This window comes from Cavia porcellus, unplaced genomic scaffold (genome assembly GCF_034190915.1).
Source record: "Cavia porcellus strain 051 isolate PalLab524CR breed Dunkin Hartley unplaced genomic scaffold, mCavPor4.1 scaffold_13, whole genome shotgun sequence".
Lineage (NCBI taxonomy): Eukaryota > Metazoa > Chordata > Mammalia > Rodentia > Caviidae > Cavia > Cavia porcellus.
In genome coordinates, this window is record NW_026947496.1 from 71,189,379 (window position 1) to 71,214,032 (window position 24,654).

The following is a 24,654-nucleotide window of genomic DNA, read 5'->3' on the forward strand; positions in this document are numbered from 1 at the left end:
AGTTTAAACACGACCTCTCCATAAGTCTCAGAATTAAACTTATTTTCTTGCCAAAGTTCTTCATTTTTGTGATACCAATGAAATTTCAGTGTTTCACTCTATGACTCTATGAAGTATAAAAAATAATGCACAGATGCTTTAAATTAGATCATTTGCTTAAAAGGCATTCACCATAAATGTATATAATTTTGCCTTATACATTTATCCTATTGACATTCATTGGGCCTCTATTCTGTGCCAGGTACTGTACTAGTGCTGAGTATCTAATGGGGAGGAAAAGCAGATTAGCTATAAGTAGGTAATTTATTTATTGCTACACGGTTTAATAATAAGAATCAATTAATTTCAAAAAAGACTCACTTTTCAAAAACACATCTGTTGTATAAAGCATCCATAAGCCTAAATGTACATTATTTTCAATTTAATCTAACTTATATTGATCATTAAGCAGTAACTATTTTTCTGCATACCTGGTAATGTTTAGCAGCAATTTTCAATCCTTCGTCATTATCCAGGTTCTGTTCTGCTGCAATCTGGCTAGCTAAGGCTGCACAATTGAACAACACACAACTCTTTTCATATCCTAAGCTTGCAAGAGCTGTAAAAAATTGAGAAGAAAGTTTATCCGATTATTTTTTCTAAGGAAAATAAAGGTTTCAAAGGCAAATACTATACATTTTCTATCCTACTGCCTCTCAAAAGATTCCAGAGCAGTTTTCTCACGTACTTAGAGCTGCCCAGCCAACCATTTACTTCCACAATAGTCCCATCATCAAAAACTCAAAAACTATCAGAGGCTGGGTGTTTGGCTCAATTGTACAATGCTTGTCTAACATGTCTGAGGCCCTAGGTTCAATCTCCAGCAACACCAAAATATTTCTCATCACCTCTCAAAATTGCATCTTCCCACCACATTTAAGTTAGTATACCATTACTACGAACCTGAGTCATCTATCAAAGGGCTACAATACAACTGTGAGTAACAATTTACAACTCTGGGCTGGGGATTTAGCTCAGGGGCCTAAAGCGCAAGGTCATGAGTTCAATTCCTGGTACCAAAAAAAAAAAAAGAATTTACAACTTCACATCCACCATCATAGCTACTGGTAAAAAACAGAAATAACTATAAACAAGAGAAATGTGTAAAGAAATTGGAATCTTTTGTACACTGCTGATGGAAATACAAAATGCAGCTTCTGCAGAAAAGAGTACAGTGAGTTCTCAAAAAATTAAAAATAGAATTACCACATGATCCAAATATTTCACTTTGGGTATATCCCAAAAAACATAAAAGTAGGGTCTCAAAGACATATGTGTATACCCATGCTTATAGTAACATTATTTACAATAGCTAAAAGGTACAAAGCAACTCAGTCCATCAATCGATACATGGATAAACCAAGTGGTATACATATACTGAAATAGCATTCAACTTTAAAAGAAAGAGAAAAACACAGGTTCATATGGAATCATAAGGATACTTGACTAAGTGAAATAAATCAATCATGAAAAGACAAACACTACATGATTCCATTACATAAAATATTTAGTAGTTAGCCACACAGAAACAAAGCAAGTGAGAGAGCGGAGAAGATGGCGGATAGATAACAGCAGCTACAGAGGCTCTCTTGAGATAGCCAGCTTAGATTCCAGGAATGGTGCAGTGTGGGGAGTCCTAAGTAGGGGGAGATATACCCTCCTGACCCAGGAATGAACTAAGCTGAGAGAAAACAATCGGAAATGCAATCCCGGTGCTGCGATTAGAACAGCTAGTCTCGCTGCTGCCACTGGAACCCATGGCTTGAATACCCTGCCACTGCCACACCTGAATTGGCACAGCTGGGATAGCCTGCTAGTTTCGACTCATCAGAGACACAAACACACTGAGAGCGGGAATCAGTGAACCGAACTGGGAGTGGAGCTGGCGGGGTGCCCTGCATCGACCTGCAGTGGGTGAGAGGAATGGGGACCCTTCCAACAGAAGCTCCAACAGAGGACATTCTGGGACTCGGCAGACTGGCCGGAACAGGGCACTACAGTAACATCAGTCACATATTCCCCTCTAAAGCAGGATTGGTGGGGAGTGCTTGACCTGGGTAACGCCATGGACTGAGGCCCAGTAGGCTAGCGCAAATCAAGTCCCTGTGCCTGGTAGTGCAATCTAATGCAGTGAAGCCTTCAGTAGGTTAACCTGGAGGGGCGGGCACAGCATAGGCTGCCCAGGTCTGTACCTCCTAGTACATTGCAGTGGGTGGGACCACCTAGTCAGCGCACTTCAGACAAACTGAAACTGACAAAGAAAGAAACTGGGCCTCCTATATTATACACCTGTATGGAAGGAACAAAAAATATGAGAAGAGGAGGCAACAAGAAAGGGTCCTTAGTCCCCAATCCTGAGAACACTGATCCAGGAAAGGTAAATGCAAAGGAGAATGAGGACAGAAAACATGCAATATCAGGCATAGCACCAATAGACATAAAGCGATATCTTAGGGACCTCATAGCCGAGTTCAAAAGTGAAGTATTTAACCAAGTAAAGCAAGATATAAGTAGAATAGTTAAAGAAATGCTAAGCATTTCCCAAGAAAAAACAGATGGTAGAATGGAAGAACGAAAAAAAGGGGAAAATTGTTTGATGGAGAAAATAGAGAAAACATGTTAGAATACGTGAAGCAGGTTCAAAGAGATTACCAGGAAACTAAAAAATCTATTGAAAGCTGTCATAACAGCCTGAAAAGACATTTAAGGATAGATTATCTGAACTGGAGGATAGATTTGTAATGTGGGAGCATGAAAGGAAAAACTTCTTTAAAATAACAAGAAAACAAGCAGTAACAATACAAAGGCTAGAAGATGACAAAAGAATCTATAACTTAAGAATAAAGAATGTGAGAGAAGGGGCTGGGGATTTAGCTCAGCAGCATAAGCACCTGCTTTGCAAATCTGTGGTCATGAGTTCAATCCCTGGTACCAATAAAAAAGAAAAAGACCAAAAAAAAAAAAAAAAAAGAATGTGAGAGAAGAAGCAGGGGTAAAACAAAGGAACTGCAAGGCTAATCACAGAAATAATGAGGGAAAACTTCCCAAACATAGCAAAAGAGAAAGATGCTCAGCCACCTACAATCAAAACAGAACTGCACCAGGCATACAATAATCAAGATTCCAGAAATTCAATATAAGAACAGAATATTAAAAGCTGTCAGAGAAAAGAAACAGATCATTTACAAGGGAACACCCATCAGAATTCAGCAGATTTCTCAGCACAAACCATCAAATCTCAAAGAGCGTGGGCGGAAATAATTCGAGCCTTTAAAGACAATAACCTCCAGCCAAGACTGATATATCCTGCACAACTGTCCCTAGAAATTTATGGAGAAACAAGGTGCTTCCAAGATAAAGAGGAACTGGGGGAATTTGCAACCACCAATCCAACTCTACAGAGAATACTATAGGACATTCAAAAGAGAGAGAAAAGCACAAGGATTTCAGAACAGTGGCAGAGAGGCCACAATGCATGAAGCAGAAAGCGAAATGAAAAAGACAGACAACTAATGACAGAAAAAGAGCACAACAGAAACGAGGCAAAGAAGGTTGGATATAATTTCTAATATAGATGGCCTAAATACAAGAGAATCGCAGGCAGAGTGGATAAAGAGGTTGGGTCCACCAAGAGACTCCTTATAGGAAATATAATTAGCCTGAAGAAGATTATATAGACTAAAGTTAAATATGAGAAAATGGAACTCAAAGTAATAGGGAACCAGAGAGTAATAGAGGTAACTGCGCCAGTATTTATGGCTAGGTTGGACAGACAAGCTTTAATAAACAAAGAAATATAACTAGAAATCCAACCCAGGAACGAGAAAGTACAGAAATACTTAGGTAAATAGCAGGTTGCCCCCCCCCAATATAAAACCATGAGTGATGGGGAGACCCAAAAATACACAGTTCATTCTGGGGGAGGAAAGGGGAGGAATAGTCTTAAAAAAAAAAAAAAAAAAACAGCAGAGGATATAGCAAATAGTGTATCAGGAATTAAAACCCTTATTACTCGCACCACTCTGCTTGGTTGGAACTTGTTCCATCCTAGTTTGTATACAAGCACTGGATCTAAGGGCACAGACAGCTGTCCCCAAGATATAGGACATAGCACAGTGGTCATCTTTAATTTCCTGTTAACTCAGTCCAGATCCCTGTATGACTTATGCTGTTGTATCATGATTGATCTTAGTTAAATCTGACTTGTTTAAATACTGATTATTGACAGATTTTAATCAAAACTGTTAGGTTGCTGGTATCAAGTTGAGGAGTATAGACAATTATACTGAAAATGACAATGATTCACCATGATATCCATTCTGATTTGACTGCTACCTGTTTTTGTAGATCTATACTATACAAAGTTATATTTCTGTTAATCCTGTTATGTACTGATATGTTCAATTATACTTTATCTGATAATATAGCCAATTTGGTTGATGATAACAAGAAACAGCATAGTAACCATGGTAGAACTCCTTATACAGCAGTTTTATATGTCTTTTTAGTTTTATGTGTCTATAGAAATATGTTTAGTTCTGTCCTGCTTTGTTCTGTTTCTCCCTCTAATATAGAAAGAATAGAAATACATGTTAAGACTCATGCTTGCGTAAAACCTATAAACAGTTTATGAGAACTGATCTTATGACATATGATGAAAAGAATAAAAACTTTGAAGGAAAGAAAGGGGCACTGCAGTACCCAGTGCTGATTCCGGAGTGTTATGATGTGATATCCAGCAATATTATTAATCTTTGTTCAGAAGGATTTTAATCTAATCAGTTTTGTTAGCTCTCAACATAAATGAAGATATGGATAAATGCGTACATGTCTAAGTGTATAGGATTGATAGCCATATTACTTAGTTTTTGTTGGATAGTTGAACAGAATGGTTTGCAGTCTCCCCAGTTGAATTCCCATTTATATGTTCCACTTTTGTATCTTGAACAATTATTTGGGGGGGGGGGCAATATGTATACATCAACTAGTGATTTATTACTGTTTATTTCTTTTCTTTGAAAGTATGCACTATTTCTGCCCATTTTCTATACTGTTTTATCTTTCTCTAAAAAAAAGAAAGAAAGAAAGTAGGTGGTCATATGAGGGAAGGGAATGGGTGGCAGCTTTTAATGAGAGTGTACATTGTTTCAGATATACAAGATGAAACCTTCTGGAGGTCTGTTTCACAACAATGTGAATATACCTTAGATACTGAACTATACCCTTAAAAATAGTTAAGATGCAAAATTTCATATCATATTTTTTTAATTTCTTTATAATGTTATATATTTCTTACATTTTTTTTTTTAAAAAGACCAACACGCTATGATTCTACTTGCATGAGTTATCTGGAGTAAATTCAGATACAGAAAGTATAATTATAGTTGCCAGGGGCTGGTAGGGAGAAGAGAGTGGAAAGTTACTGTTTAATAGGTACAGGGTTTCAGTTTTGTTAGAGTTCTAGAAACAGATGGTAGTGATGGCTGAACAATAAATAAGTGAATAATATTTATACTACTGAATAATATAATATTCATACTACTGAATGGCACACTTATCAATGGTTAAAGTGGTATATTATGTGTATTTCATCACAACTAAAAATATTTTTTTAGAAAAAAAATCAAGACTGGAGATGGAGCTCAGTGGTAGAGAGTGCCTAGCATGCATAAGGCCCTACATTCAACCCCAAGGACCATCCAAACAAGTATAAAGTCAAGGAATTTAAAAATATAAGAATTATGAGTAAAAAGATCAGAATAATCATTGTAAGGTTCAATTCGGACTTGACTATCCCAATAATCAATCTGTCTGCCAAAAGAGGCACTGTTCTCAACTCTGCACGAGTGCCCTCAGCACAGGATGTCATAAAAGAGGTAAGATGGAGCACAGAAACTCCCAACACCCAGACATCTGAAGACACCCAACATTTACACTGGCTTCTTCAAGGGCTCTGCCCACTGAGGTATGAGACATGCAGAGAACTTTGATCACTGATGCTTACTAAGATCTTTTCACCTAATGTCTTTTGCCTTCATTCAAGCCCTATAAAAAAAAGTCCACTTCTCTTTGCTCCTTATAGATGGCCTTTTCAGTCCTCTGCCTGTACCCAGTCACAATCAATTCCATGCCATGTTGCCTTTTAAGCTGGGTGATCTCAGCTTGTGTGTGTGTGTGTGTGTGTGTGTGTGTGTGTGTGTGTGTCTCATGCTGTTCCCTACAATCGTGTGTGTGTGTGTGTGTGTGTGTGTGTCTCATGCTGTTCCCTACAATCGTGTGTGTGTGTGTGTGTGTGTGTGTGTCATGCTGTTCCCTACAATCGTGTGTGTGTGTGTGTGTGTCTCATGCTGTTCCCTACAATCACTACCCTACTAACGAAGTATAGGTATTTCAAAAAGAAAAGGAAGAGAGGACAGAGGGAAAGAGGAAGGGAAGGGGGAAATTATGAAAGAAAATTAAGAATTTTCCCGGACTAAAGAGAGATGTAAGTGTTTCCACTAAAAGGGCAAATAATAAATATCAGACGCAAAGAATAAAATGAGATCCAATTAGATCTTATCAGACTGCCAAACACAGAGGACAAAAAGAAACTGTAAAGCTCCTCCCACAAAAAAAGAAACAGGTCACTAAAAGAGACCTTTTATCAGTAATACTGGACACTAAAAGGCAAGGGAACAATGTCTTCAATTTCTTTTTTTTTTTATGTCTTCAATTTCTAAGTAAACACAACTTTGTAAATAAACATACTAGAGCCAGAATGCTGGAGAAGAGGGACAAATAATAAGTAATGCATAAAGTAGTAAAAGAGAGCAAACTTATACTACAGACTCTTATTTTGAATAAGGTAAGAAGCAGATAGTTTTTCAACAGTGTATTAATCATCCTACTGTAGAAAACAGACTATAGGAAAGCTGAAGACTAGTGGAACACAACAGTTAAATGCTGAGAGATGGTAACAAGCCTAGGATGGTAGCAGTAGAGGTACTAAGAGGTAACTGAATTTTTTAACATACTTTAAAGGACAAGCTGAAAGGGTCTGCTGATCAATTAACTGGATGTAGAGAACAAAATGAATCAGCCAAGGATGACTTATTTTTACCTAGTCATCTAGTTGCCACAATATATGTGAGAGTACAATACAGACATTTTCAAAACAAAGACATTCAGAAAGTTGACCTCTTTTTTACAATGCTACTAAAGATATTTCAGCAAAGAAAACATACACTACCCAGAAAATAATGGCCTCAAACTAGAGACAGGTTTCTGTTTTGACAATTTCTCATCTTTGAGAGATCTCATGAGAACCTTTTTTGTTCCGTAATTAACTCTTATGGGTTTTTTTTTTTTTTTCCTTTACAACTTCTTGGAGTACATCTAAAAACCAGGCGGAGTTCATTTTTGTTTGCTTAATATTCAACTCTTTAGCTGTGGGCATGGTGGTGCACGCCTGGAATTTTAGCACTCAAGAGGCTGAGGCAAAGGATCACTGTTGGTTTGAGGCCAGTCTAGACTACAATGTGTTCAAGATAAGCCTGGACTACAAGGTGAGACTTTTCTTTAAAGAATGCTGTCTTACTATTCAACTCTATGCTTGTTTTTCATGATTCCTTCTTTTTCACTAAGTTTTTCACAGTGAATTACATGCTTATAAGTAAAATATTTTCTAAAATTCAAACTATTATTTAAAAAAGACCACCAAAGAAAATAAACTTAAAAATCAATATTCCACCCTCCTAGAGTTAATCATAGTTAATTTTTTGCTGTCTTCACAAATCACCTTACCTTATACATATACAACTTTTGACAAGCTACATATTATACCATACTTAGGCTGCCTGGAATGCATAACTAAAGGGAATAGAATTCAACACTGGATTCTAATGGTGTCCCAAGGAGACTAATTCAAGGAATCTTAACGATGTGTAATATACCGACTCTGACCTATAGCAGGCTTTTTATTCAATATTCTATGGATACATCTTTACATGTCAACAAACATGTATTTCCATTATCACTTAGTCTCCAAAAACTGTACAGTACTCTGAGTGGGTAATATTACTGAAGCACATTTAATTTCCAACTTTTGCGGCTAAAAAGCCTTCATGAACCACGTCCTGTTCTATTTATACTCCTTAACTTTTTGCTTTCCTCTTCTAGGAACTTGGCTCATTATTCAACTCTGATTCTAGTATCTCCTAGTTTCCTGTCATCTGTTACTTATTTTCAGCACACTAATTTAACTCACACTGTTACATGCAGCTGAGCTAGCTAGAAATATTATAGGCTGTCAAACAAGGCTAGACCCTCGAAGCTCGCACAGAGTACCAGTTGTCTTATGACACACTGAAGGAAACACACACCTCTTGCTGTAGGCCAGATTTCAGGACAGGGTAGAACAAATGCAATCACATCCTTAAGTATAATCTTTAGATATTAAGTCTGGATCACCTTGATAAGCCAAAAGTCACCATCCTAACCCCCTATAGGAAGAGTCACTGATCCATAAAGAATGCTCACTTGCTACATGACTCCCTTGCCCATCTGTCCCTGATTTGGTCAATTTTACCAGAACAATTAAAACTTATTGGTTGATCATATAGTCTGTCCCACCTCATGCCCATCTACCTTGCAAGTTCCCAGTTTTCTTCAACTTTAGACCCACCTCATCTCATGATTTTACTCTATAAAAATCGCAAGAAATAGAATCTTTGGCAGCCCGCTTGGGACCCCTTCTGTCTGTCTCTCAAACAGAAGCTTTCTTTCTCTCAATAGATAGGTCTGCTCTTAATCTCCTCCATTATTCTTAAAATTTATTCTTCGATTTTAGAGAATAAGAACTCACTCTGGACACACAGTAGGTTGGAAGTTTCATTCCCTTATGTCAACAACAGCACTAAACATAGTTTTCTTCACCTTGCTTCCTTCTCAGCATAATGCTCCCTCTGTTCCTAATGTTTACCGAAATTGTTCAAAAGGAGCAGCTCACACTTCTGTTTACATTTCCTTACCTCATGTCTACTCCCTGATGCAACCTGCCTTTTTCAGCACGCTACTAAAACTCTCTCTGCCAAACCCAGGGACTTTTCAACCTCATCTGCTCTTACGATTTACATCTAAATAGTCCACCAAGCGCCTCGTACATTGAGAGGCAGGGCTCACAGATGGTAACTGAATTATGGGGGCATGACAGCTAATATGCAGGTTACTGGGGGTGTGATCTGGAGGAGCGTATCTCCCTCTTTTGCTCTTCCTTTTTCTATTTCCTGCTCACCATCATGTGAGCAGCTTGTCCTCTGCTATGTCCCTATGTCATGCCATTCTTGTATGAATCCAGCCAATCGCAGACTGTAGCCACCCCAGCAACAAGGAAAGTGACTAAGGCCACCCTTACCTTTGCCACAATGACTCTGTCAATTCTCAACCTGCACAATCAGTGGAGTCACCTGGAGATATTTTCAAAGACACTAATTCCAGTGCCCTCTCCAAATTTCTACCTGTCACATCTGTAGGACGCTCTGTATATTTTTTTCCTATATGCAGCCAGGCTTGGGAACCACTGGACTACATCACCATTAAAACTCTTCTGGCATTTATTTCCATGTCTCTAACTTTTCCTAGTTCCTTTAAAATCTGAAAGTTTTTTCTCTCATTCCTAGAACCTCTTCCTTTATTTCCTCTGATTATACTAACTCCAACTTTCACACTTCTCTATTACCTGCCAGAGGAGCTAAGTTTATTATTATCTAGTAACGATATTTCCCAAATCTGTATCTCTACCTCTTCTGAGATTTAAAGCCATTATTTCCCAATGCTAGGAAAATTTTTTCACCCAAATACAAAACAGAAGAGTCAAATCCAATCTACTAAAAGGTCCAAACAATCAAACTGCCAAACACTTAAGATCTTTACCTCTTCCATCTATCAACAAATCCAATCAATCTCACCTCTGAAATGTTTTCTAAGCCTGCATCTTCTACTCTAAACCACATCTACTACCTAGTCTCACCCTATTATCTCTCACCAGAAACTAGTCTGTTTCTCTTTTAGTCTGTAGAGTTAGGCTTTCTGAATTCATATCTCGGCTTCATTAAATTCTAGTAATTGCACATTTCCATTTCCTCATCTACGTGTATGCCTTATATATACCTTGTACTTAATGTAGATATAAATTATATATAAACATTTATGACATGTGCATGCTATGTCTATATTTCACAAGGTATTTAGTACATACTATATTTACAATGTATACACTATATCAGGTATACATATATATACACAATGCATGTATAAATACTTTAACCCATGCCACATGCTGCCCTTGAGAGCGAGTAATGTAGCATCACAGGATTGTAAACACTATGACGTGACTTTTAGCAGTATTTTTCAACATTCAATTACACAGTGCTTAACCACAGACCGTGCATGGAACACAATACTGTATAGGGGAGGGTATAGTACAGTGCTCACTTTGCCTCTTGTACCCATCCCCACAGTCAGTCTAATGGAAATCTGCATATATCAGATGTCACTTACATCTGAATGACTTGGAGTAAAACATACTAATTATCAGTTAACAGTACTTCAACTTAAGTATAGATAAATGTGCTGGTAAAGACAGGTGCTTATAGTAATTAAGTAGACACATATTCTTTTTATTAAACTTGGGCTTGTATAACTTTGTAAAATTATTGAACAAATTTAAATACCTTAAATAGAAGTTTTGGGCCAAAAATGACCCTCAGAAACATCAAAAAATAAATAAATAAACAGAAGTTTTGTTACTTATATACATTAACTATATATTTTATATGTGGTTCAAGACAATTCCTCTTCACTTGATATAGCCCAGGCCCAAGGTGGATACTCACGTATGTGTAACATACATTTATATATACATATATATGACAAAATATTATTATTACCATTCATTTTACCTAATACTTAGCACTATTTTAATGACTATATATTTTCACTCTTTTAATCCACATAAGATTCCCACAGATGAAATTAAGGCACATATGTGATACCATTTTGACCTTTGTGTTTATGTTATATATGTAGTATTATTTTCTGCCTAGAAAAAACAAATTCAGTCTTCTGCCATCTGACCCAAACACTGCTTGCTTTTAGCAGGTAGAGTTCACTATATCCTCACTTATACTTGCAAAAGTTTGTCCAAAGACTGACATAAGTCATACCTCACTTAATAACAGGAATATGTTCTGAGAATCAAGCTCATACATGATAGTACCATTTTGCAAATATCACAGAATACATGTGGGCTGGGCATGGTGGCACTGCCTATAAACCCAACACTAGAGAGGCTGAGACAAGAAGATTAACGAGTTCAAGGCCAGCCTGGGCTTCAAGGCAAGTCCAAAACCAGTACAAACTACATAGTGAGACTTATCTCAAAAAAAAACAAATACATGTGAAGATCAGATCATACTTACTCAAGCCAAGATGACTGTATCAACAGATCGCATAATCTATGGGGACTACCATCATATACACGCTGTGACAAACTTCACGCAGCAGATACCACACATTACACAGTACATACTGGACTTTACAATGATCAACTATCTTCCTAAACATACTGAATGCCAACAGTCTTACTCATTTTTACAACTAGGACAGCACCTGGCAAGGTATGAGCTCTCTATAAATAATCTGAAATAGCATTAAAAGTTTAAGAAAATGAAATGTAAAAAATTTTAGTACTTACAAGAGTCACTAGATGAAAAGTTTTAAAAATACAAAATGCTTTTGCCTTGTTTCCTATCATTTCTATTAAAAATACATACCCAATTTTACAGATCCTCCAAAAAGTGAACCTTTATCAAAAGCATCCTTCCATGTAAATGTCAAGCATATCTGAACAGAATTAAAGAAAACAAAATTATTTTATCATCTTAGAGCTCATTAAATGTTGTCACTTTCAAAGAAAAATCTATAAGGAGAAAAAATCAAAAGCTCAATATATCTAAAACATTATCTTCTCCTAGTCAATCAACTCTTTTTCCTTCTTCTGTATCATAAATTTTTTAAAGTAGAACAGTGACAATAGGATACTTCAAAAGGTCACTATGTCTGTAATCATAAACACTATTCTACTGATCATTACAAATGTACCATGGCTTCAACAGAAAAACTCTTAATAATTACTTGGGGGCTGGGGATTTAGCTCAGCGGCATAAGTGCCTTCCTTGCAAGTATGTGGTCGTGAGTTTGATCCCTGGAACCGATAAAAAAGAAAAAGACAATAAATAAATAAATAAATACATAAATACTTGCCAAGTAACAGAAAAAATAAAGCCAATAAAACATTACAAGTTTGGGGCTGGAGATTTAGCTCAGCAGCATAAGCGCCTGCTTTGCAAGCAGGCAGTCGTGACTTCGATCCCTGGCACCGATAAAAACGAAAAAGACAAAGAAAGACAAAAAAAAAAAAACACATTACAAGTTTGCTAGGAGATAAAATTAAAAACCGACATTACAAAAGGTGAAGAGGGTCAGGGATATAACTCAGCGGCATAAGTTCTTGCCTGCCAAGTGCAAGTCCTGAGTTTGTTTCCCAATACCAAAAAAAAAAAAGGTGGAGAATAATTTCTTTGGGGAAATGAAATATTTTTTTTATCTGAATGGTAGTTATACAGGTATATTCACTGTGTGAAAATTCAAAATTATACAGGTATATTCACACTGTGAAAATTCAAACTATACACGACTTACTTTTCTGTATGACAGTATATTATAAATGAATGAAATTTTAATAAAAGAAACTATCTGTTTTTAAAACAAGTATACTACATATGACAGTTAAAAAGAATTTCACAGCTTGTGGATACAGCTCAGCAGTAAAGCATGCTGAAGGCGCTGAATTCCTTACCCAGTCAGTTCTACAAAAATACACACATATATACCTATACAAGAGCTTTACCTCATTTAAATTATCTCATTTAAAAAAATTCTTAACTAAGAAAAATTTTAAACATACATGAAAACAAAAAGATTAGCAGAATAAACTCCTATATACTATCAGCAGCTTCAGCCTTTTACTTGTCTTGATTCATCTAGTCCCCAGCTCCCTTAACCCATTATAACACCCACCCACATACACATTTTTTCTGAAGCATTTAAAAACAAACCTCAATGTAAATTATTTATAATTCTAATTTTAATCTATAAAAACTTCAGTGAAAATATGCTTAAAGTACTTTTCTTACACTATTTTGAAACTCTAAAATACCACACACTATACAAATTTTATCAGACCCAGGCACTGTGACACAGGCTTACAATCCCAGCATTCTGGTACTCTAAAGGAGAAAGATCACAAGTTTGATGGCAAATTTGATGAGAACCTGTCTCAAAATAAATAATTTTTTTTTAAAAGTTGGGAATATAGCTCAGTGTGAAAATCCTATATACTCTAGTACTGGGAAAAAAAAATCTTTTAATCGGTCTCCCAAACATCAAATAAACTTTAAGAAATCATACATTTTCAACAACTACACTTTAGGAGGAAACAAAGATAAACTTATTGTAACAATCAGAACAGCATTTGTAACTTTTATACGTAAATATAATTTGTGTCAATAGTTTTTAAACCAAGAATAGTAATTCCTGAATTATACAGTTTCCTTAGTTCTGTGAAAGTCAAGGAGGAGGACACAACAGGTCATATTAATCAATCTATAGGTCCTCTATTTGAGGATCTAGATAAAATAGTTTCATGTTCTACAGAGACCCAGAAGACTAGGAAGCATTACATGAACAGAATTCCAGAAGACTCTCCAGAGGACATAGATTTCTATCAGACAGTTAATATAAAACTATCTCATAAAAACTTAATGGTAGTAGAAAAATCACTGATCTCAATAAAATGATGCCATAAAAAGAAGGAAACGGGTAATATACAATTATCATATGACTTTAAAATAAAATCAGTGACTTACCTGATTTTCAGAAAATGGGAATTTGGGTTCAATGGCACAAATCTGATCATAATATCTAAAAAAGTAGAGTAAAATCAATAATTAGCTGAGCTAAATATGATACATTCATATAAATACAAATGGTTTATTCTTGGAGTAGCTTAATTGGAGTGATCTATAAAAACCAATTTAATCAGTTATTTTAAGATAAATGAACAATCTTTTAAGGTAAAAAAGACAGAAGTTAAAATATATGCACTAAAAAAAACTGTGAGTAAAAAACATACCTATGAGCACAGAAAAATATGTATCAACTCTTACTGTCTAAACATAAACTAATATGTGATCTGGAAATCACATATTTCTTATTTTTATATCCGTTGGAAATCAAAGCTCTGGTAAATTGCTGATTAAAACAAGATAACCAACTTTCAACTGTCCTTGAGTATATGTTCACTTCTTTAGGTTCGTCCAGCACTGCCATCCAGCTCATCAAAGTTCACATGGCTCATCCCTTTCAGGTAGACTAACGAGGTTTCCTCACTAATCTTCCAGTCTCTTTTCTCCTTTCTAATACAGTCTCCACACAGCAGTCAGAATGATCATTAACATGAAGCAGTCTCCCCATCATCAGCATGAGCTTTCAGCCAGCAAGTTGATGAGAGAGGAAGGCGAAGAGTGTCAGGGCCAACTTTGTAAATGACCCCTAATCTTTATTTCCTTTCTACTTTCTTTTTTTTTTAAGCCAGTCAAATTTAGCAGTGGGAGGGGTGGTATACCAACTTTAGTGACACTAATGTTAGTAAGTTCTGATAACCCACTGCCATCAGACCAGCCCCCTTCTACTTTCTTAATCTTCCCTAATTTCCTTCTATCCCACCTGGCCTTCCTCAAGCCTCTTAACAATGGTTATTTCTGGGGGAAAGTTTTCAGGGTTAAGTGAGTGGGAATAAGCGAGGTATAAAATTAAGCTTTTGGCTAGCATGGCCATGAGTTGGATTACAATTGGAAAGAACTGAACACACATAAAAGATAATGGGACATAGATTTCTCTCTGTCAGAGAAAAGAATTATAAATATGGGAAAAGATAAGACCAGTGTTGATTTGGGGCTGGACTAGAAGTATCAATGTGAACTCATCTGCTACTGTAATGGAGAGAAAAACAGACATAAATACATATGTGATTTCTAAATGTATGTGCTGAGTGAGACCAGAGGTGACTAGAGCTTCAAAGCAGCTATCAGCATACCTACCTAGTGCCCAGGTAAATAATGCCCTGTATTAAAAAGAGCTCGTATAAATTAACCTTACAGAAAAAGTTAATTCCATGAATGAGAATGAGAACATTCAAGACTCAAACCTAAAATATCTGGTTATGCAAAAAAGTGATAAAATCAGGCTAGACATGGTGGCACACACCTGTAATTCCAACAATTGGAAGGCTGAAAAAATAGAAACACCATGAGTTCAAGGCCAACCTGGGCTATACAGTGAATTCAAGGCCAGCCTGAATTGCATAGCAAGATACTATCTCAAAAAAAAAGATAAAGCTTTTGATATAGGAGATGAAGATCAGAATTCCACAGGTGAGGCAAGCAGTATGAACAAAAAGTTAAGCCTATGACTGAAAATTTAGTGTTGTCTTCACACATTGGATTTTGCCAATCTTCAGGAGATAAAGCCTTGTCTAAATCAGTACCTGTCACAGTGGCTAATGAAGACACCAACGGTGATCCTGAGAATTGGCATGATTCCATCTGTAAGGACTTTAGAAAGACTGTAACACACCCTAGATGTGGGTGCAAACCGTAACATGGGAACAGCAGACAGTTGTAAAAATCGGGAGTACCTGCCAAAAAAAGATGTTGTTCCTACAAGCTTGATACAAGGGCCAGAAGATGGGCTAAAACTCCGAAACCTTAAAAAACAAAATAAATACTAACTCAACCTAGCACAGGATATGTTACAAATACAGAGCTGTCAATTTTATGTTTCCCTGTAAACTGTGATCATTTTTTGGAGATGATTTTAATTTTGAAATATTTGATGAAAGTTAATCATATTTCAACAAATTTGTGGCAACACACACCAAAAAAAGAAATAAGGACATGCTTTTAAAAAACTGAAACTAGGGGCTGGGGATTTAGCTCAGCAGCATACGCGCCTGCCTTGTAAGCGCGTGGTCATGAGTTCGATCTCTGGTACCGCTGAAACTAGCTTTATGGACCTAATAGAATAAATAAAATAAGTAATACAAACAGTATTCTAAAGTAAATAGAGATGAACAGATGAAAGTTCCGCCCCACTGTACAATGCCAATGAATAAATCTAGAAGAAACAATCAGAAAATTTGTTATTTGGCACCTTTTAGAATAGTAGAATATCTGATTTGATTTTTGTAACATTCATCAACAGATACTAAAAATAATGAGTTTGATAAGAAATAAGATATCACACAAATTTCAAGTATCTATGTACAAAATATCTATTAATAAATACACAATACTCACCAACTATAAAGTCAAGAAACTTAACACTATCTTAACCAAACGATAAAAAAAAAATATGACCACTAAAAGGACACATCAATATCGTGTTTGCTGATATGCACTAAAAAGAATTCAGCATCAATTCACGAATACACCTATGCAAAAATGCATAAATCACAAGGAAATATGAAACAAAACCTTACTAAGAGGCATCCTTTAAAGTAGTTTATACTCTTCAAAAATGTGAAGGCTATAGAAGAAACTAGGAACTGTTCCAGATTGAAAGAGACAAGAGACAAACATATTAAATGCAATGCATGATCCTTCAGATCTGTAAATAATATTGAGAAAAATCAATGAAATCTGAATGAATTCTATGGATTAAATGGTAATACTGAATCAATGTCAATTCCATTATTATAAAAATAAAGAACTATGTTATAGCCAAGTGTAGTGATACACACTTAAAATTCCAGCACTGAGACAGAAGGATCCCAAATGCAAGCCATGCCTTGGAAATTTAGCAACTTAATGAGATCCTAATTCCAAAAAAGGTTGGGAAGGGCCAGGGATTTAGCTCAGTGGTGTATGCACCTGCCTGGCAAGCATGAGGTCCTGAATTCAATTCCCAGTACCAAAAAAAAAAAGATTGGTGGAGGGAGCCTTATAAATATATCTCAGAGCAAACGCCTCAGGTTCAATCACCAGGGTTAACAAAACAAAGTTACGTAGGAGGCACACTTGTATTTAGGAACTAAATTTCAAAGTACTAATATTATATCCCTTTAAAGGATTTCCATTATACTTCATTTTGATAAGATCTTTTATTTACCTAGTCATCATCCAATTCTCTGGCACAAGATATTCACTGTACATTCAAGTCATTAAATTATATGGTCTCCTAGTTCAGGGCCTTCAACTATTTTTTTTCTTTTATATTTGAATCCTTTTCTCCTATTTCTCACTTTCTATTCTAAGCTTGCATGTTTTCAGAGTTTCTGCTGGGAATGGCAAAACACTCCTGCCTATAATCCAGCATTCTCAGAGGCTGCGACAGGAAAATCACAAGTTGCTATAATCCAGCATTCTTGGAGGCTGCGACAGGAAAATCACAAGTTGGAACCCAGTCTGGGCAACTTAGCAAAACCTTGTCTCAAATAAAAAATGGTTTTTTTTAAATGGGCAAGAGGGGAGACCTGGAGGTGTTCCCAATCCAAAAGCCCTCAATTCAACTGCAGTTACTATGAATCAAACACAGTTCTAGGGCTAGGAATTCAGCAGTAAACATTTTAAAATATGTGTATTTGTGAAGCTTTTAGAGGGAAAGAAAAAATACAGGACAGTGTCAGGTACTGTAGAGAAAAACAGGTAAGAGGAACAAAGTATGTGTACAGTGAGGTGAAGAGATTGCCACTGCAAGTAAGACAGGTCATTTAACTACATTTTGTTTTTAATGTTAGAACAACATGAATGGAGAAATCCCAAAAGAAATGATGGAGTGAGCTTAAGTGCTACCTGAGAGAAAAGCCTAAGGAAGGCTAGTGCCAAGAGGGAGGGCCAAACAAGAGACAAAGTCAAAGAAATAGTAACAGTTGTAGTAGTGTGTGCCTATAATCCCAAATCCCAGCACTCTGGGCAGCTGAGGCAAAAAGAACAAATATCTGAGCCCAGCCTAGGCAACTTAGTAAAATAAAGGACTGGAGATGTATATCTAAGTAAAGGTCCTGGGTTCCATCTCATTAGCAAAAAAAGAAAAAAAAAATGTAATACCTTGAGAGCAACCATAATACTTTTGGTTTTTATTATATGGGCGAGATCAGATGGTTTAAATAAAAGAGTACCATGATCTACTTTATTTTCACAGTCATCCTAGCTGCTATATAAGCAATTGCAGGAATGCAAGGACAAAGGAGAGAAATCAGGAAATCACCCACAGTCAAGAGATGATGGTAACACCAACCAACATGACTCATGGTGGCAGCAAAAGTAGTATCTCAGTCAATATAACCCCTTTTTAAAATTAGTTCCTCCTCCACTTACAATTTCATAAGCCCCTGAACACGTCTTTCATAGAATTTATCCCAGTTATTCATGTAATATTAATGTCTCTTCTCACATTCTAAATTCTATGACAGCAGACAGTGTGTCTTTTGCTTAAGTTTGTTGCTGGCCATAAAAGAAAAACCACATAGAAAACACAAAAGTTTTCGAAATATTAATGTCTCTTCTCACATTCTAAACTATGACAGCAGACAGTGTGTCTTTTGCTTAAGTTTGTTGCTGGCCATAAAAGAAAAACCACACAGAAAACACAAAAGTTTTCAAAAAGAAATCTTTCTCCTGTCTCTGAAAAACAAAGCCCTAAAATTCTGTTTTAATAATAAGCAGGCACTTGCCAAGGAGTCCACAAAGAAGAAACAAGTGCCCAAGGCCTAGGGCAGCAAGAAGGCCTGTAGGAGTAAGGCAAGGCAGTAGAGACCAATACGGCTACCCAACAAGACTGACAAGCTGTTACCAAACAGCAGTACTCTAGGCTTCTCTGGGTAAAGGCAAAATCAAAGATAGTACGGAAGTACTTATATAATAATAGAGAAACTCCTATCCTGCTCTGTACCCTTCTTGCTCAGGGCTGTCCTATCAGGTACATATATGTCCAACTGGCATCAGCTGCAAGACATTCTCTAAATGAAAGGAGCCATGTAAGAAGAGAGAAGTGATCAAAATGCCTAATTTCCTCAGATCCAAATTTATGCAAGGAATCTCTTCCAAGGAAGCCTAGACATTTCAAATTGGGCATCTGGCACATGTGACTGGAAGCCTGGTACTGCGCTCAGCTGACAATTCCCAGAGTGACGTTCCACTACTTGATGCCAAGCTATTGCTGAACAGAGCACCCAATGTGCAGGTGGCACCAGAGCAAGCCTGGGTAGCCTTAAGCATGGCCACTCGCCACGGAGGCAAGCACTGGAAGCAACAGACAGAATGAAGCATAGGGAACACCTTCACGTAGATCTGCAGCGCCCACAGTGTTAACTCACCGGAGTGGTCCTCGTGGACCATACGAAAACAGATGCATGCCTCTAATCCCAGAATTCTGGAAAGGTGAACCAGAGCAGCCCAGGTTCAAGCCCAGCCTGACTAACTTAGTAAGATTCTCTCTCAAAATTAAAAATCTTAAAAGGACTGGGACACAGCTTAATATAAAGGTCCTAGTTTCAATATTCAGTATTATAAAAATCAAAACAAAATAAAAAGAAGCAGCTGGGCAGACCTTATTTGCTGTTCTCTGCTAAAGTGGGCAAGGAGGGAAGCAGAAAAAATTACTTGCTCTACAAATGGTTCAAGAAAAGAACAGTCAAATGCTGCAAAAATTTATACCTACTGTCTTCATCCCAAAGTTTTGAAGTCAACTTAAAAACCTTTAGTTCTATGGGAAGACAGTGCATTTATATTACATATTTAAATGATTAGAAGCTATAAGGTGGAATCCTCAAAGTAAAATCACTGCCTTAGGTCAGCTAATGGAAGATGAAAGAGAAGTACAAGTGAAGGAAGTCACTGGAAATCAACAATGACTAAACAATAGGAAATAAACTCCAACACAAGAGCTCAGCCAACACTTTACAAAAGAAAGCAACCATTGCTAACTGCAGTTACCACAGGCAAAATACTGTTCCCAAAAAACAAAATACTCCTGCATATAATTCTACCAGCTATCACCTATCATCTCAGGTATCAAAGTTCTCTAGAAAGAAAACTCACAATTAAAAGAGAATCACACCTCTATTTTTATCAGGTAATTAGGCTTTTCTGTATCAGCATACTCTGACCAGGAATATATCTCTAATAAAGTAGAACCTGAGTACAAGATTTCCACAAGTAGAAAGATGGAAAGCAAGTATACTAAGCTGGACGCTGGAAGAAAATATAGAAATAAATGAGTTTATTTCTACTCATTTATTTAAAATTTAAAATCTTGGGGCGAGGGGTTTGTCTCAGTGGCATAAGTGCCTGTTTGACAAACACAAATGGTGGTTCAATCCCTGGTACTGAAAAGTTTCATTTAATTTAAAATCTTTAAAAGGTACAAAGCCACAAAGAGAACTCCATCCCTCCCCCTCTCCTACCCTACTGCTGGGACTGAACCCAGGGCTAGGCAAGCGCTTTACCCTTAAATGATATCTCAGTTACGTTTTTATTTTGAGACAGGATCTCACTAAATTGCCCAGGCTGGCTTCTAGTTTGTGATCTTCCTGCCTCTACCTCTGAGCAGTTGAGATTATGGGTCAGTCAGTCACCACACCTGGCAGTAATTTAATTTATTAATCAGTGAACAGCAACAAGTAGAAGGGAAAAAATTTTTAATTTAATTTAAAAACTCATGTATACCTGCTGATAGGAACATAAACTGATACAACCACTCGAGAGTTGATGGCCTTTCTCTTCCTATTAAACAAAGGGATCTGAATAAAGACTACTTTCTGCTCCCTCACAAAAGCCCACTTTAAAATAAATAAAAATGTATTAAGGGCTGGCTGCTGTAATACATCTGCAATCCAAGCACTGGGGAGGCGAAAGCAAAAGGATCTGAGTTCAGCCTGAATCACATATTGTGTGATTTTGTCTCATAAAACAAAAACAAGTAAAAGGAGGTACAGCTCAGTGTTAAGAGTATAAACTTAGGGCCGGGGATTTAGCTCAGTGGCATAAGCACCTACCTTGCAAGAGCACAGTCATGAGTTCAATCCCCGGCACCAATAAAAAATAAAAAATTTAAAAAAAGTACAAGGTTAGCATCTGCAAAAGCACAAAGTGCAAGGATAAAAAGAATAGAAAAAAGCACAACAGCACACAAGAGGTTCCAAAAAGGGAAAAAAGTGAATACCAGAAAAAGCTGAAATCTAAATTGCCTAAAAATTTGGAAGGGAGCCAACAAACAAGCCAAATCATATCAAGAGTCAAACAAGAATCTGAATTAAGAAGTATGCAGTATCATAATGGACTGGATTTTCACCATGCAACTGAAAAGACAAGGTGCAGCTGAAAATCCTAGAAAATAATCTTCAGATTCCCAGATCCTCCACCTGAGGATATCAAAGAATATCAAGCACCTCGAAGTGCGGATGAACAGTGTGAAGGTTCTTCCCTTTTCCCTTACTTATGTCTCAGTATTTGCTGAAGGACTATACTAAGAGAGGATTACATATATACAAATGCCAAAGAAACAGTTGCAAGGAGTCCATCTCCATAAAAGCTCCACTACCAAAATTCCCACATTCATGTTGATAAAAGAAAAATCAAAATGAACAAATAACCTTCTAAACCTCCCAGCAGATGCTATCTGAATTATCTACTATGATTTTGTTATTTTAAAACCATGGGCCAAATGCCCCTGATGATCCTAAGACCTGTTAGTACTGGAACCAACTCTAATATATTCAACAAAATATTGTAAGATTCATTATACCACAAATAAGCTTTTATAAAAAAAAATACATACTAGGGATTGAACAGTGGGGTGCTCTATCACTGAGCTACATTCCCAGCCTTTTTATTTTTTGAGATAGGATCTTAATATTGTCCAGGTTAGCCACAAATCTGTGATCCTTCTGCCTCAGCCTCCCAAGTAGCTGGGACTACAGGCATGCAGTACTGTGTCTGGCTGTGTTCTTAAAACTTCTAAAATTAAAATTCCCATTAAATGTTAAGTCAGACTACACAAAAAGTGCTTTGAAGATTTTTTTTAAATATGTTAGTCCTAAAGAAAAGCCAAGTGGGCTGAGTGTAAATGTGTATATCTATAATCCTAGCACACAGGAAGCCTAGCCAGGAGGATCTCAAATGCAAGGCCAACATGGAGTCTATGGGCAACATGGACTACGAAAGCGGGACCCTGTTTCAAGAAATAAAAAAAAAAGAAAAAAAAATGAAAAGGCCAACTATTCCTAAATGCTTATGTTAAGTATCCTTGTAGCCCAAGTTAGTTTTACCCTTCAAACTAATACTGCAGAGCCACAGCTTCTAAGTAATCTGTTCAACAGCTCTTCCTTTAGGGAACACAACCCTTCCCCTGTCCAAACTAATCCTGCTTTGATCCATAAAGGATTAAGTTAAACCAGAGAGATGACTCCAGCAAAGATCACTGAATTTTATTCTCCACTGTAAAAGGCTGCAAACCAACCAAATTAGAGGCCTCAGTCAATTTTCAACAGAGCTAAGTAGAAAGCAGTGTCATGGACCATAACTACTCTAAGAGTGGCTAGTGGCCACTTCCCAGTACAAGGACAAACAAAGCTCACCTGAGAAAAAACCATCATTGAGGGAAGCTCCACAACAGAGCCAGTGGTGCCTAATGCTTAGAAAGGAATCGCCTCAGACTGGTCCGACACAAGACTTGTCTTTTCTTAGCTTCAGCTAGTTTAACCTGGATTTCTAACATTAGCACCTTAATACAACAGTGTTCCTCTCTGTGGATCAAGAATGCATTACGCATAGGAAATGAGATCATACACTGTTACACAAATATTCTGTCATCCTTCGCTGTTAACTACCATTTAAAGAACTCATTAAACACAAATGAGGTTGTCTAGTGTAGTGGCAATCCGCTAGGTAATCCTAGCACTCAGGAGGCTGGGGCAGGAGGATCCTTGCAAGTTCCAGGTTCACGTTAGGCTAGTGAGTTCAAGGCCCGTCTGAACTACATGACCAGACTTGTTCTCGAAAAAAACCAAAAATAAATAAATAAATGTAAATACAACATGAAGTCGATAAACATTTGCTAAATTTATTCCATCACGTACAAGAGGTTGTAAACTAATTTTACACAGCCTATGTTGAACGTTCTGTCACTCAAGCTTTATTTCAAATAAATGTAGCTCGTAACTTTTAGAATTCTCCATCTGTCTCTATTTTGAATTTAAGTGGATGATCTACTTCAAATTAATATGAAATAATAAAAGCTATCAGGTCTAGTGTCCCAATTCCTCCACTTCCCTAAAACAATCACCACTGTGAAATTTAGATCAGACCCAGAAAGTCTTAAGACTGTGACAAGAAAAAGAAGAGGACAAGAAAGCCTTCAATTAAGTCTCAAAGAAAAGTGAAAACTAGTTAATGAGAGGGATCAGTTCACCACTGACTTCTCCCATGTAGCGAGGCCTGGTCACCCACAGCAGGAGCGAGCAGAACTAGAGGACAGGACGAGAAGGCACGGTCACTTCCAGTCAACAGGGCCAGCTCTGCTCACTCCCAAAGAATGCAGACCACACCTGCGCTCCCGGCCCAGCTGGGGCGGGACGGGGAGGGGCGCCTCGGATGGGCCTCGGCAACAGCTAGAGAGAAGCCGGAAGGGAGGCGGCTAGGGCGGCAGGCTGGACGACCTCCCCCCACCGGCCCCGCGCCCACCTCAGGAGCGTCTCGAGGGAGCCCTCGTGCTTATCCAGCGGGCGGCCCAGGGCGGCGCGGCGCAGCTTGCTGAGCTCCTCCGCCGCGCGGCAATACTGGGCCTGTTCCTCCCCGCCGCTCGGGTAAGTCTGCTGGATGAACTTCACCAGCGGCTTAGCCAAGTCCACCTCCGAGGTCTTTTTCAGCTGCACCGAGATGAATGTCGCCATGCTGAGCACCCTGCCCACAGTTTGGGCCAGAAAGAAGGCGGGACGGCGAGGAGGGCCGAGGCGCTTGGGGTACAGAGCAGCGGACCAGCGGACCGACGGGCTGACGGACGTGCGCTCGGCCTGCGATTCGGATCTGGTCACTTCCGGGAGCGCTGGCGCAGGCGCACTGAGAAGGGCGCGCGCGCTGCACGCGGTCACGTGAGGGTGCCGGGGCGACGCCCGTGCGCACCTTCGGGTCCGCTGACTTTGCTTCTGCAATTCTCGTTTTCTCTGCTGTCCGCGTGAGTGGACTAATCCGTTTTACTTAAGAATAACTATTCCTCCATTTGAACAACTGATCTATATAGTACTATTGTCCTTTTCACCTACCCACAACCTGGCAGCCTATCATAATTCATTCAGCTACTAATGCGTGGTTTTGTGTGCAGTGAACCTAGTTGGCATCGTCTCTGCCTGTGTGCAGATTACAGAGTTGGGGAAGAACCCAGTAAGGTTTTTTGTTTGTTTTTTTTTAATGCCATAAGGAGGGGAAAATAACCAAAAGCTTGGGATTTAAAATGTTGACGTGC

General features: G+C 37.8%; 1 protein-coding gene across 5 annotated transcripts in view; it reads right to left on the bottom strand.

Annotated features, from left to right (window-relative positions):
• Nucleotides 1–24,240, bottom strand: part of Pdcd6ip (programmed cell death 6 interacting protein) — a 167,247-nt gene extending 143,007 nt beyond the window's left edge. For 3 of the 5 annotated variants that reach the window (XR_010051319.1, XR_010051321.1, XR_010051320.1), the window contains exons 1-4: nt 23,877–24,240; nt 14,004–14,058; nt 11,850–11,919; nt 471–598 (exon numbers count right to left, since the gene is read on the bottom strand). Coding sequence is in view for 2 of the 5 variants with exons in the window: in XM_005005276.3 (XP_005005333.1) it covers nt 471–598; nt 11,850–11,919; nt 14,004–14,058; nt 23,877–24,085 (462 nt within the window). In the remaining 3 variants the exon portion in view is untranslated. The remainder of the gene's footprint in view (nt 1–470; nt 599–11,849; nt 11,920–14,003; nt 14,059–23,876) is intronic. The other 2 variants (XM_005005276.3, XM_003473478.4) reach the window with 2 other exon arrangements.
• Between the last annotated feature and the right edge of the window lie 414 nt (nt 24,241–24,654).